Here is a 12889-nt window from a genome sequence, read left to right on the forward strand (position 1 = left end):
GACCTCGAAGAACGACCGGAGTTGGCCTTTAACCAGACAGAATCAGGCGGTTCGGTAGAAGAATCGACTGAATTCGATAAAACAGCATTTTTAAATCTTGGGTTAAACAACAACGGTATTAAACTTTTCCTTAATGTGCGGGCATTATGAAGGGCAAAAGGAAAATTAAAGAAAGATAAACTGACAGGGTACCTTACACATTCGACTAAGACGACTCAAAGGCGAAACCCAACTTCTTTTTCTTCTCAATCGTTGTATTGGTCTTCCCCCTCCACCCTCCGAAAGCCTTCTGCAGCTAACGTTGTTTTGTACAGCCTCCGTGATTGGAAGCATTGCAAGCTTACTGCACCTCACGCGGTTTTGCGCTGTCTCCGTGAGCGGCCCACCTTTGGCTAAGCGACGATGTCATGTGATGAAGTCATCATGTGACGTCGCGTTATGTGACATCACGATGACGTCACAAATTTTGGCGATCTGTGACGTCTTGATGACGTTATATGGTGACGTCACCCCCTGATTATTTTTTTTTGTTACTTGTGTTGACGCCGCCGATGCCGATGCCGAAGGTCAATTTTCGCGTTTGATGAGACATCTAAGGCTTCCGCCTTAAAACCGTATGCTTTGTCTGCGGCTTGTCAGTATCTATTTGCGCAATGCAGCCTTAGTACTGGCCACAGTAGCTTGCGCTGGCTGACTTTGCTTAAATGTCGGTGAATGTCGGCTAGCATTTGCTGTCAAAATGATGGAACCTATTTAGATGTAATTAAATGTAGCTCTCACGCATTTCTCTCACGTTCACCGCTACACCGATACCCTGAGAAGGTCTCGCGAAGAGTCGCCAGGTCTCGCTAAACCTCGCAAACTCTCATGACTCACGAGACATACAAAAACTCACAGGGTCCCTTATGCATACTCCTAAGATGACTCGAAGGTCAAAGCGATCTTCTTCTTTTTTTATCAGTCGATTGTATTGACCCGCCTGCCCCGGAAAGCTCTCTGCACCTAGCGTATAGTTTTGCACTGCCTCCGGGATCGGAGACACTGCAAGCTTTTTGCACCTCACGCGCCTCCGGCATCGGCCCACCCGTGACCAAGCGACGATGTCATGTGATGACGTCATAGTGACGTCATCACATGACATCATAGTGACGTCATAGTGACGTCATAAATTCCTGGCGCTGTGCGACATCATCCATCGCACGATGATGACTTTTTGTGCATCACTCGCGTTGACGGCGACGGTCACTTTTCCTATTTCGTGATGCATCGAAGGCTTTCGCTTTAATAAATCGGTCTTAGAAGAACTGACAACTGGGGTTTCGTGTCCTCTTTTTCGTGTGCATTCGTCTTCCCTTGTGGCGCTGTTTCAGTAGTATGAATAAATCAGTCGCAACGATAGTAGTAATCGCTGTCGGGCTAGTTGGTGCATGTCTGGAACCAACAGTCAACTTCGCTCCAAAATCACGACCACACAGAAGCACGGAGGAACCGTCCTGTCTTTGCGTTCCTTCGCGTTTCTGTGTGGTCGTGATTTTGAAGCGACGTTGACTATTGATTCCAGCAACGATAGTTGAGGAGCTTGTCTAAATAACGCCGTTGCAGGCACCGGACTGTACCTGTCCTTACGACGACGTGGCCGTGGCATTAGTACCAGGGATGAGGCGTTTCTGGGAAGCCGGTCGCTGCACGCGATCCCGCTGGCCATGTCGATGGTGGCGACGAACGTCACCGCGATGGGCACGATCGGGTGGGTGGCCTACTTCTACCAGTACGGCTTCCACACGTACTGGTGCATACCGGCGTTCGTGCCAGCGGGGCTCCTCGTCGTCTGCTTCGTACTGCCCGTGCTGTACGAGCTTCGGGTGACTTCCATCTTCGAGGTAACGTATGCAATCTGCCGAAAGGTAATTGACCCTTCTGCTAAGTAGTATCATGAATTACTGCATACGAATTTCACTCATATTTTAATGGCTAAACTTATCTGGCAACTTTTACGTGATGTTCGGCGAGGTACACTAAGTCTCGCCACATCTCGTCGAGTCAAGCATGGTCTTGCCAAGTTCTTTCCAGCCTTTACGGTCCGCCTCGGAAATCTTACCTTTGCATAGAAATCCGACAAATTAATTGTAGTCCTCAATCGGACCATGTAAGGCATATTGTGCGTGATAAATCATTACCATTTACAAGTACATCAGTAAGCTAATGGTAATAGTGATAAAACTCGATGCGGTTTTTATATAGCCCTGTCTGAACTACTCCCACGAGCTGAGCGCGTCAATGTAATTTAATGGGTATAAGTTTTGTCAGTTTTATTTTCTTTTTTTTACCTTAACGCAGCAGAAGAGAGTAACCATTACAGGAGAGTGCACGTTGTTGGCTGTTTTGTCTTTGTCACAATCTTGTGATACGCAACAGACTAAGAAGCACAACTCAGCTAGGTTCAGGAGTCAGCCGATAGAGGGGGTACGTCTTATTTTCCGGTAAGATTTCGTAGTTGGGCCGCTTCATTAATAATACCATGTGGGCTTTTACGTGTCAAAACGACGATATGATATGAGGCACGTCGTAGTGGGGGCCCCGGAAATTTCGACTCTCTGGTGTCACTTAACGTGCACAAACATCGCACAGCACACCGGCCTCTATCATTCCGCGTTCAGCGAAATGCGACCTCCGCATCCGGGGTCAAACCCGCGACTTTCGGGGGGCCGCCTTATTGGAGACGACGCTCACTATCAAGGCGAGAGCCTTTGCCTAATCAAACACGAAAATTGACCGCCGGCGTCGGCGGCGTCGGATTCCCCCGTTGGCGGTGTCAACACGAGTAATGTGAGAAATGATCATCACGTGATCACGTCACCACATGACGTCGTCATGGCATCACAGATCGCCACAATTTGTGACTTCACATAGCATGGCGTGACGTGATGACGTCATAACATGACATCGTCGCTTTGCACGGCCTCTGTGATCAGATCGCCGGTAATGAAGGCAGTGCAAACCAGGCGAGGTGCACAAAGCTTGCAATGCCTCCGACCCTGTAGTGAGTGCAAGACCACATTAGGCGCAGAAAGGTTTTGGAAGGGGCGGGGGAGGATCACTACATCGACTGACAAGGAAAAAGATGAAGAAGAAGAAGAAGAAGATGGCTTTCGCCTTCCAGGCGTCTTAGGAAAATCTGTGAGGGACGCTTTCAAATTTTTCCAACATGTTTAGTCTCTTTCGTTCTGTATTATACTGCTGATGTTCCAGAATGCCACGACTCACCTGTCTGCAAGGAAGCAAGCGGGCATTTTACTATTAGTTTTGTTCTATACTAATCAAGTGCGCAAGAAAAATAGAGAGAACCAAGGCAGTCGAGTTCTGTGAGTCATTATTATACTGGGGAAAGCTGACAGTTATGTTTATTTGAAACATAAAGCTATATAATGAGGCAGGCGAATATTAATGTGGACGGAAAAGGTCCGCGGCGGCCTAACTGGCAACTACATCTTGCACAACGCGCAAAATTCACAACTGCGGTCTTTGACTCCAAGTTACATTATAGCCAACTTTTGTTCGGCTTAAGCTTATCATTCCTCCAGTTTAGTTAAACGTATGATTAGATTTTAACACGACAGTGTTTTATGCCGGGATTCACCACGGCTCCACTGACGTATTTCCGTCACGGATATGACGTTGTAAAATATAAAGATTAATAGATAACAAAGAAAAAAACTAGAAGGAAAAGTTCCATCACCGGGAGCCGAACTTACGACCCCTCGCTCCGAATCGAGCGGCGGGAAACGATTAGGCCACAGACGGCACTTTCTTCGCCATGCTAACGGCGAGCTATTTATATACACCATTTGCCGGTGGCGGTAGTCAGAGATCGGTGGTACATCAGCGTGTTTTCGTTATCACTAGCAAGATGGCGCGAAGGGCTCGAAGAGTGCGCTTTAAAGACTGGCGCCACACGCGTCGCGATGAGTTCACGCCCCTACAGGGCGTGGTCACTCGTGTGCGCGCTTATCTCCTGATGGCGGTGGTTTGTACGCCTTGCGCTCTCACCGCAAGTTTGCGTTGAGAGCACGATGCTCAGTTCGCTCACTGAAGGGGCCGCTTTCGCGAAAGGAGCGCTCTGCTCACACAAAAATAAGTTACAACTGGGACAGTTCTCGCTCATCCTGTGTATGCTCGTTCAGTGCGTCCTTTCTTCTTGAGCAGCGCGTTGCAAGTTTCGAGCTGCTTGCCCTTCTTCGCGTGACATTACAATTTGTTGCTATAGCATTTATTCCTTCGCCCTTGGGGCGAAAGAATGCGCAACAGACGCTCAACTACGTCTATGAAGACGCGTATCACTTTCGTGTTATACCGATTCCTCTGACAGAGGGAACCGGCATGTTTTTTTCTATGCATTATTTGACCTAATTTTCTGTTCTCTCTTGTCACTGACACTATGAAGCGCCTCACACAAGCGTCACGTGATAGCCCCTGTAGCGTGGACGCGAATATTCGAGCGGAAAAACAAACAGGTAAATATATGTCTAAACAGAAAGCTGGAGAGTATAACAGAAAGGCAGGGCTCGCAAAAAGTAAAACAACCCGTTTGACAGTGTGACATGAAAAAGCAATATTGTTGGAACGACTCGACAAAGTTGACATGAGTCGTCGCTGAAGCAAATCTATAGCCGTTTGACAGCGCGACCTGGAAAAAGCAATATTGTTGGATCGACTCGACAAGGTTGAAATGAGTCGTCGCTGAAGCAACTGTATAGAGCAACGGTGCTTAGCAACTGCGTATACTGCATTACCTGTGTTTCGTGCAATGCATTCCTTGGAGTGCATATACGTTACGCAGCTCAAAGCGAAATAGAAGCAAAACTGCGCTGTCGCGTTGTGTTACGCTTGTTGGGACTATCTGAAAAACAAATTACTCACAAGGCCCTCGTACATATCAGCTCGCATTGATCACCGCAATAAAGTTGGGATTCCATCTTGTCACACTAAATGTTTTCATAACTCATTCGTACCCAGAACTTGTGTCAGTTTGAATGCCCTTCCCCATGACATTGCTGGCATAGCAAATATTAATATGTTTCGTAAAACAATTGCTATCTTGTGAATATAATTATGCTTGTTACTCTTTGTATAACTTCTTTTTCTCTCATTATCAAAATTGTTCTCATTTATTCCCGCTGCTATTTTCCCTTGTCTTGTTGTGAGTTTTCGCCAGCCACTTTGTATTTTTACTTTTTTTGTTCCTTTATGATGTGCTGTTTATTGTATTCTTTATGTATCCCCACTCCCCGCTGTAATGCCTTCGGGCCCTGAGGGTACAATAAATAAATAAATAAATAAATAAATAAATAAATAAATAAATAAATAAATAAATAAATAAATAAATATACTCCATTTCACAAGCTGGTTGCGGCAGGGGTGTAGCTACGAGGTGTAAACAAAACACATGCTTGCGCAGCAAAACATAGTTCTGTTCGTAATTGCATCACAATTGGAAAAGGTTAAGAAAACTTCGTTTTTTTTTTGGCACGTGCTACGTCATAGCAATACGTGATACGCTAATGACGATGCGCATGTACGTCATAAGCATTCAATTATTGTATTGTAAAGACGTTTATTAGCGGGCACTCGGTGACGATACACGACAGCGACAGTCAAGGCGGGGCCGACTCTCAGCACGAGCTGCGTTCTCTCCGAAAGGAGCCGAAGAGGGCGACCCACTAGAAGAGGCTGGAGAGGACGACCCACTGCAGAGTTCTAAGGCTTTGCTACAATTACCCCGGGTACGGAAAGGGAGCCGCCTGGCGACCTAACAGCTTGTCACTATATATATGAGCGGGTCATGGTAGGCCTTGAGGCGCTCCACGTTGACAATCTCGCGGTCTCGACGGCGCATGTCCGAAGATGGGTCAATGCGTGCGATCAGGTAGTTTACAGGGGATGTACGATCGAGGACACGGTAGGGACCTTCGTATCTGGGCAGTACTTTTGAAGAGAGGCCAGTTGCAGTGGTAGGGATCGAGAGCCATACGAGGGTTCCCGGGAGGAACGTGGGCTCAGAAGTGGTTGTGTCACCGCGAATGCTCCTCTGCCGCTCTGAGTCATGTGTAGTAAAGGTATCGGCAAGTTCGCGACACTCTTCGGCAAGTCTGGCTGTGGCAGAAAAAGGCGCACACTCAGACGGATCCGGCTTGTATGGAAGGATTGTGTCGATTGTGTGTGACGGGTGTCTGCCATACAGTAAGAAAAAGTGGGAAAAACCAGTAGGGCTCCGAGGGGAAGTATTGTAGGCGTAGGTGAAGAAGGGTAGAATGGCATCCCAATTGGTGTGATCGGCGGCGACGTACATCGAGAGCATGTCGCCGAGCGTGCGGTTAAAGCGTTCGGTGAGGCCATTCGTCTGCGGGTGGTAAGCAGTAGTTTTGCGGTGAACAACGTTCCACTCTTTGAGAATGGCTTCGACGACTTCCGACAAGAAGACACGGCCTCGATCACTGAGAAGCTCCGGGGTGGACCGTGGCGCAGCATGAATCAGTGGAGCAGGAAGGAGGCCACATCGCGCGCTGTAGCCGCTGGGAGGGCGGCGGTTTCAGCGTATCGCGTGAGGTGGTCTACAGCGACGATGGTCCAGCGGTTACCAGCGGACGTCAGAGGAAGCGGCCCATACAAATCGATGCCAACGCGCGTAAACGGTCGGTCAGGGCAAGGTAGAGGTTGCAGACCTGCCGGCGACAGGTGCGTTAAAGTTTTGCGGCGCTCGCGACCTTCTGCACGTAGCGGTACATTCCTCGCCAAAAGTACCGTTGGCGAATGCGGTGGTAGGTTTTCGATACCCCAGAGTATGCACACTGAGGATCAGAGTGGAACGGCTCGCATATGTGAGAACGCAGACGTATTACTAGTAGCCACTGGCGGCGTCGCCATTGTAATTGCGTCGGTGGAGGTGGTCGTCGCGAAGGGCGAAATGGTAGGCTTGATGAGGCAACGCGCGAGTGGATGGAGTGGTCAATGCATCAGTCAGTAAGTCTATCAGTGAGACAATCCATTGATCTTAGCGCTGTTCGGTAGCAATGGTGTGAATGTCAATGGAACAAACGGCAAAGTGAGACACTGAGCTGTGGGCATTGTCGTCAGGCAAGGGAGAGTGCGACAGGGCGTCGGCGTCAGCGTGCTGGCGTCCGTTGCCGTACAGCACGCAGATGTCGCAGTCTTGCAGGCGCAGTGCCCAACGGGCGAGACGGCCTGAGGGATCCTTCAATGACAACAACCAGCACAGTGCATGATGGTTGGTGACGACATCAAATGGGCGACCATACAAATAAGGTCGGAACTTCGTAAGGGCCCAGATGATTGCCAGGCATTCTTTCTCCGTAACGGTGTAGTCCTGGCTTTAGTAAGCGTACGATTTGCATGCCACGACATATTCCGGGAACCCAGGTTTGCGCCGCGCAAGGGCAGCGCCGAGGCCAACACCGCTGGCGTCCGTGCGTACCTCTGTAGAGGCCGTAGGGTCGTAGTGGCGTAGTATGGGAGGAGACGTCAACAAACGACGGAACTTTGCGAAGGCGTCATCGCACTCTGACGACCACGAATTCAGGGGCCCGTTGCTGCCAAGGAGCTTCGTCAGCGGAGATATGATAGTCGCGAAGTTTCGGATGAAGCGCCGAAAGTAGGAGCATAGTCCTACGAAACTGCGCAGTTCTTTGATGGACGTAGGTTTGGAGAACTTTGTCACGGCCCGAAGCTTGGCTGGATCGGAGAGAATTCCGTCCTTGGACACGACGTAGCCTAGTATTGTCAGCTTCCGTGCTGCAAATCGGCACTTCTTTAGATTCAGTTGTAGCACGGCGTCGCTCAAGCGCGTCAAAACATGCCGCAGGCGTTGAAGATCCAGCCAAGCCCGAAGCTTGGCTGGATCGGAGAGAATTCCGTCCTTGGACACGACGTAGCCTAGTATTGTCAGCTTCCGTGCTGCAAATTGGCACTTCTTTAGATTCAGTTGTAGCACGGCGTCGCTCAAGCGCGTCAAAACATGCCGCAGGCGTTGAAGATGCGTGAAGTCCGGGGCGAAAACGACGACGTCGTCGAGGGAGCACACGCACGTGTGCTATTTCAAGTTGCGCAGAATGGCATCCATCATGCGCTCAAAAGTCGTGGGCGCATTACAAAGCCCAAACGGCATGACGTTGAATTCGTACAAGCCGTCGGGCGTGACAAAGGCTGTCTTCGGTCGAGCGTCATCAGCCATTGGGACTTGCCACTACCCTGAGCGCAAATCGAGCGATGAAAAGAATTCTGCTCCTTGCGGACTGTCAATGGCGTCGTCTATTCGAGGTAGGGGATAAACGTCCTTACGGGTGATCTTATTCAATCGTTGGTAGTCCACACAGAACCGCACAGATCCGTCCTTCTTCGCAACGAGAACGACAGGAGACGCCCACGGGCTGTTTGAGGATCGAATAACATCGCATCGAAGCATGTCTTCGACTTGCTCGTTAATTACACGACGCTGTGCTGGAGATACGCGATATGGACGTTGCCGCAGTGGTTGTTGGGCGCCAGTGTCGATGCGATGCGTGATAGTATACGTGCGGCCGAGAGAAGTTTGCGCGACATCGAGCGAAGAACGAAATTCTTCCTACAGGCATGGAAGCTGGGACCGCTCAACCGACGTTGTCGGCAATCGAGGAAAGAAATACATCAGCGGATGACGAATCAGATGTGAAAACAGCACTGCGCGTACGGGAGCTGGCGCAGTGCGTGTAACCCGGTGCGTTCATAACTTGTGCGTCTTGGGGGGGGGGGGGGTCCACTCTGCCGAGACATTCCCCGCGCACCAACGTAACAATCAACGGGGATGGGTTGGTAACAAAATTGAATTGAATTGAACTGAATTCTTTATTCACAACAAGGTTGCGAGGATGACCAGGCAAAAAAGCTGCATTAAGCAGCTTGAGGGGAACCTGGCCACCTCATACACTGGGCGGCTTCACAGCGGTCGAACACACGATATACATAATGAATGGACTAACTTAAACAGAAAAACAGTAAACATCCACGGTCGGAATAAACAAACAAGGTTATTGTGGAAATATATGAAAACAAGGGGAAGAAATTAGGCGAAGTGATAAAGACATAGAAAAAAGACAAACAAATGAACCCACGGCAGCACAAGCAATCACATAAATACGTCGCGTTGATACACTGAGACCGTTTTCTTTGTATAATTGGTTTAGAATAGTAAGTAAACAAAACTGTAGCATTTGGTCACCGTATTTAGTTCTGTTTTTGTTAACGATCCAATGTTCTAAATGACAAAATTTATAAAAGGAATTATGTTGCTGTAAGGATGCCAATTTTGTTAAAGCGTTATCATTCTTAATTTTTTCCATTCTATACATGCGGCAAAGCCTATATGTGTACAAAGATTCAATTTTTATAGTTCTAAGCTTTGTAAACAACGGTGCAGTATGCCAAAGATAAATATCGGTGTCACCCTGAGTGACTTCCACGGTCGTAAATGGCACCAGCAAGCCTTTCCTAGTGAAATCGCGTTCACTTTGAAAACGCGACACCGTGCACAAAGGAGTGCAACGGTGTCGGAGAGACCGGTGTGATATACTGACACAGCCGTTGACGAGCTTGAAGGATCTGTGGTGTCGTCTTTAACGAGTACCTTGGTCGCAGCCGATGAACTGTCTGCCGGCGTCAAATCGGAGAATGGTGAGAGCTCTATTTCGGCTGGTGCGCAATGAATTACGGCGTCGTGGCGGGCGAGGAAATCCCATCCCAGGATGACGTCATGAGAGCATAAAGAAATTATGATGAATTCGACGGCGTACAGAGCGTCCTGAATGATGACACGGGCTGTGCATACCGCCGTCGGGTGAATGCTTTGGGCACTGGCTGTACGGAGGGAGAGCCCGAAAAGTGGCGTCGTCACTTTTCGTAGTAGTCGGCTAAGGTTAGCGTCCATAACGGACACGGCGACTCCAATTTCCATAAGGGCAGGTGCGCGAACACCGTCCACAAAAACGTCTATCACGTTCGATGGGCTTCGCTGAGGGCTTTCGCAGTTCGATAGCGCCGCAGCCCTTGCCTCGTGGACTGCGACGACTACCTTTCCTGGTCGCGTGGGAGCAGACGTGGCCGCATCGGTGACAGTAAGCGACGCCGTGGTGACGGTGAACGGCGGTTAGATGGAGCTGGGCGAGACGTCGGTAACAAAGGCGTAGATGGGTCGTAATATGGGCGGTTCGACTGGCTGGTGGCAGGCGACGCGACTCTAGACGGCTGCACGTGATTGCAATAACGCGCCACGTGGCCGGCGTAACCGCATTCTAAGAATATGGGGCGGTTGTCAAGTGTGCGCCGTCGGTTCGCTGCGGCAGAGCCCGCCCATGGTGCAGGACGGGATTGTCGGGGAAGCAGCTGATATGGCTGCATGGTGGGCTGCAGTCGTGGACTATGCATGACGTCGGCGTAGGTTGCCGGTACATCCGCTTCGAAGGACTGAGGTCGATCGGAGGCTTCGGCGTAAATGTGTGGGGCAGCCGTAGGGATTGCTGGGGGCGTTCGTGCGACAACTTGGGCGTAACTCATTGGTGCAGGAGCCGGATGGTGCTGGTGGTACTCGGGCACGACCTCCGCGATTTCCTGCTCAATTGCTCGACGGAGGGGAGGCAGAAGTGTGGTCGACGGCTGTTGAACGTACTGAGGGTGAGCAAAGTCCAGCAGAGAGAACTGGCGAGCGATTTCCTCGCGCACGAATGACTTCATCTGTGCAAGCAACGCAGAGTGGTCGGATATGGTCGACAAGCCAGCGAGCTCGGCGTCGCGTGATGGAGAGCGACGGGTCATCGACCGCTGCCGGCGCAGCTCCTCATAGCTCTGGCAGAGCGTTATGACTTCTGCCACTGTGCTGGGGCTTTTGGCGAGCAGTATGGTGAAGGCATCGTCGTCGATGCCTTTCATGATGTGCCTGATCTTGTCAGATTCGGGCATGGTGGCGTCGGATTTCTTAGACAAATCGAGGACGTCCTCGATGTAGCTGGTGAATGATTCACCGGCGTGCTGAGCTCGTTCGTGTAAGCGCTGTTCGACCTGCAGCTTACGAAAGGCATGGCGGCCAAACACGTTGATAATGGCGGTCTCGAAGTCGGACCACGTCGTAAAATCTGATACGTGGTTGTTGTACCACAGGCCTGCCACAACCGCGACGTAGAAAACCAAGTTGGTCAATTTTCCTGCCTCATCCCATTTATTGGGGACACTCACGCGCTCGTAAATCGCGAGCCAGTCATCCACGTCGGTACCATCTGCGCCAGTGAAGTCTGAGCGATAAGTGCCGATAATTGTCATGACGAACAAACATGGCAGCGCCCAAGCAGACGCGATCGCCCGCTTCGATCCGAACTCACGCTTGCTACTTGCCCACCGTTCTGGAAGCAATAAATAAACGGTGGAATCGGCTATCGCTTGGTGTCATCTCACGCTGAGAACAAAGTATCAGGTACGTTTTGGCAACAGATTAGCTGTTGGTTAAGTCACGCCTGCCAAGCCTTGTCCCCTAAAATTTGAGACTGAATCTTAGAAACAGTGTAAAACAGACACAAATACATTGCTGTCAAACGTCAGGACAGGACGCAAATACAACGCAAACACAAGCGGCGCTATAGAACTTATATATACGGGCAACAGAGCTCACGACGGCCACTTCATCATTTCAACGCGCAAGGAACCTAACAGCTCGAGGTCATGTGACCTTAGCAGAAGCGCTACGTGTGACGTCATTGGTAGAAAGGTTGCAGCAAGAACCGCTAATTCGCAAGTTTCTCTGGGTGGGGGGGGGGGGGGTCAGTAACGTATGTCATGCCTCTTCTCGGCTCTGACTTTTTCTGAATAAAAAGTAACTGTACCGCTGTCCATATGTATTATGCGCGTCCAACTATGGCCGCTCTTTGCCATGACGTAACGGTTTAGAGGACCATTGAGAAATGCGGCATGACGCCGTTCGCGACGAGAGGCAAGGTACCGCTGCAACGAGACCGAGAGCCGTCAATTCGAATTTCCTGTGGTGTTTGTTTCTGTTTTGTTTTGTGAAACCGTAAGAAAAAACGATTCCTTTATTTTAAATTTTACGCAAAATCTAGCATTCTTTGTTTTAATACCATCATAGGAACTGATCAGAAACATAACCTTTGAGATGTACATACATTACATCTTCGTAGACTCAGAGAAGGCCGTGGCGGGGGGCGCAATTTAAACAACAGATATATTGTTAAGCTGACGCTGAACTCCGTGCCTTGAAAATTTTTGCTATCCAGCTTTGCTTTCTTTATTTCAATATGAATGCAGTATTGCAAGATAACGTTTATACGAGTGAAAATTATCGCCATTGTTTAGGAACTGCTTCGTTTGTAGCGCGGAGGCATGCAAAATATGAGCAACGCGGCCTCGTGGACGGAGCTTATATTTATTCTTAGGCTGTCACCGACTATAGGTGATTGTTTTCTAAAAGCCACTGACCCAACCGTTCTACCAATGAAGTGATCAGTGCCGTTTTCTGCTACGGTTACGTGAAGCCGAGATGCTGAGGCACAAATGGACACTCACAAGGTTTCACATTCCGCGTTTTACGGAAAGGATATAACAGTGTGCTAGTAAAATGCCATTGGAGGAGAGAGAGAGAGAGAGATACCGATCTTTAATGATATTCCTGGATGCGTTAGCCATTGGAGGCCACGCTGTAAACATGTCGCGCAATAACGCTGGTAAGGAACAAGGGCCTTTTTGATGTAAAGGAACATTCTCCCAAGGCTACGTCATAACTCGCGATTTATTCGAATTGCAAAAAAAAAAAAAAAATGTTGGCCGCGTATCTGCGTGCTTC

The 12889-nt window shown here is 49.5% G+C and overlaps 1 protein-coding gene across 1 annotated transcript in view; it reads left to right on the forward strand.

Annotated features, from left to right (window-relative positions):
* The window catches only part of LOC119405471 (sodium-dependent multivitamin transporter-like), a 33110-nt gene that overhangs the window by 6371 nt on the left and 13850 nt on the right, over positions 1 to 12889 (forward strand). The window contains exon 2 of the mRNA XM_049419417.1: positions 1603 to 1880. Within this exon, the coding sequence (XP_049275374.1) occupies positions 1603 to 1880 (278 nt within the window). The remainder of the gene's footprint in view (positions 1 to 1602; positions 1881 to 12889) is intronic.

The sequence above is a fragment of the Rhipicephalus sanguineus genome, chromosome 9, assembly GCF_013339695.2.
Source record: "Rhipicephalus sanguineus isolate Rsan-2018 chromosome 9, BIME_Rsan_1.4, whole genome shotgun sequence".
In the NCBI taxonomy this organism is placed as follows: domain Eukaryota; kingdom Metazoa; phylum Arthropoda; class Arachnida; order Ixodida; family Ixodidae; genus Rhipicephalus; species Rhipicephalus sanguineus.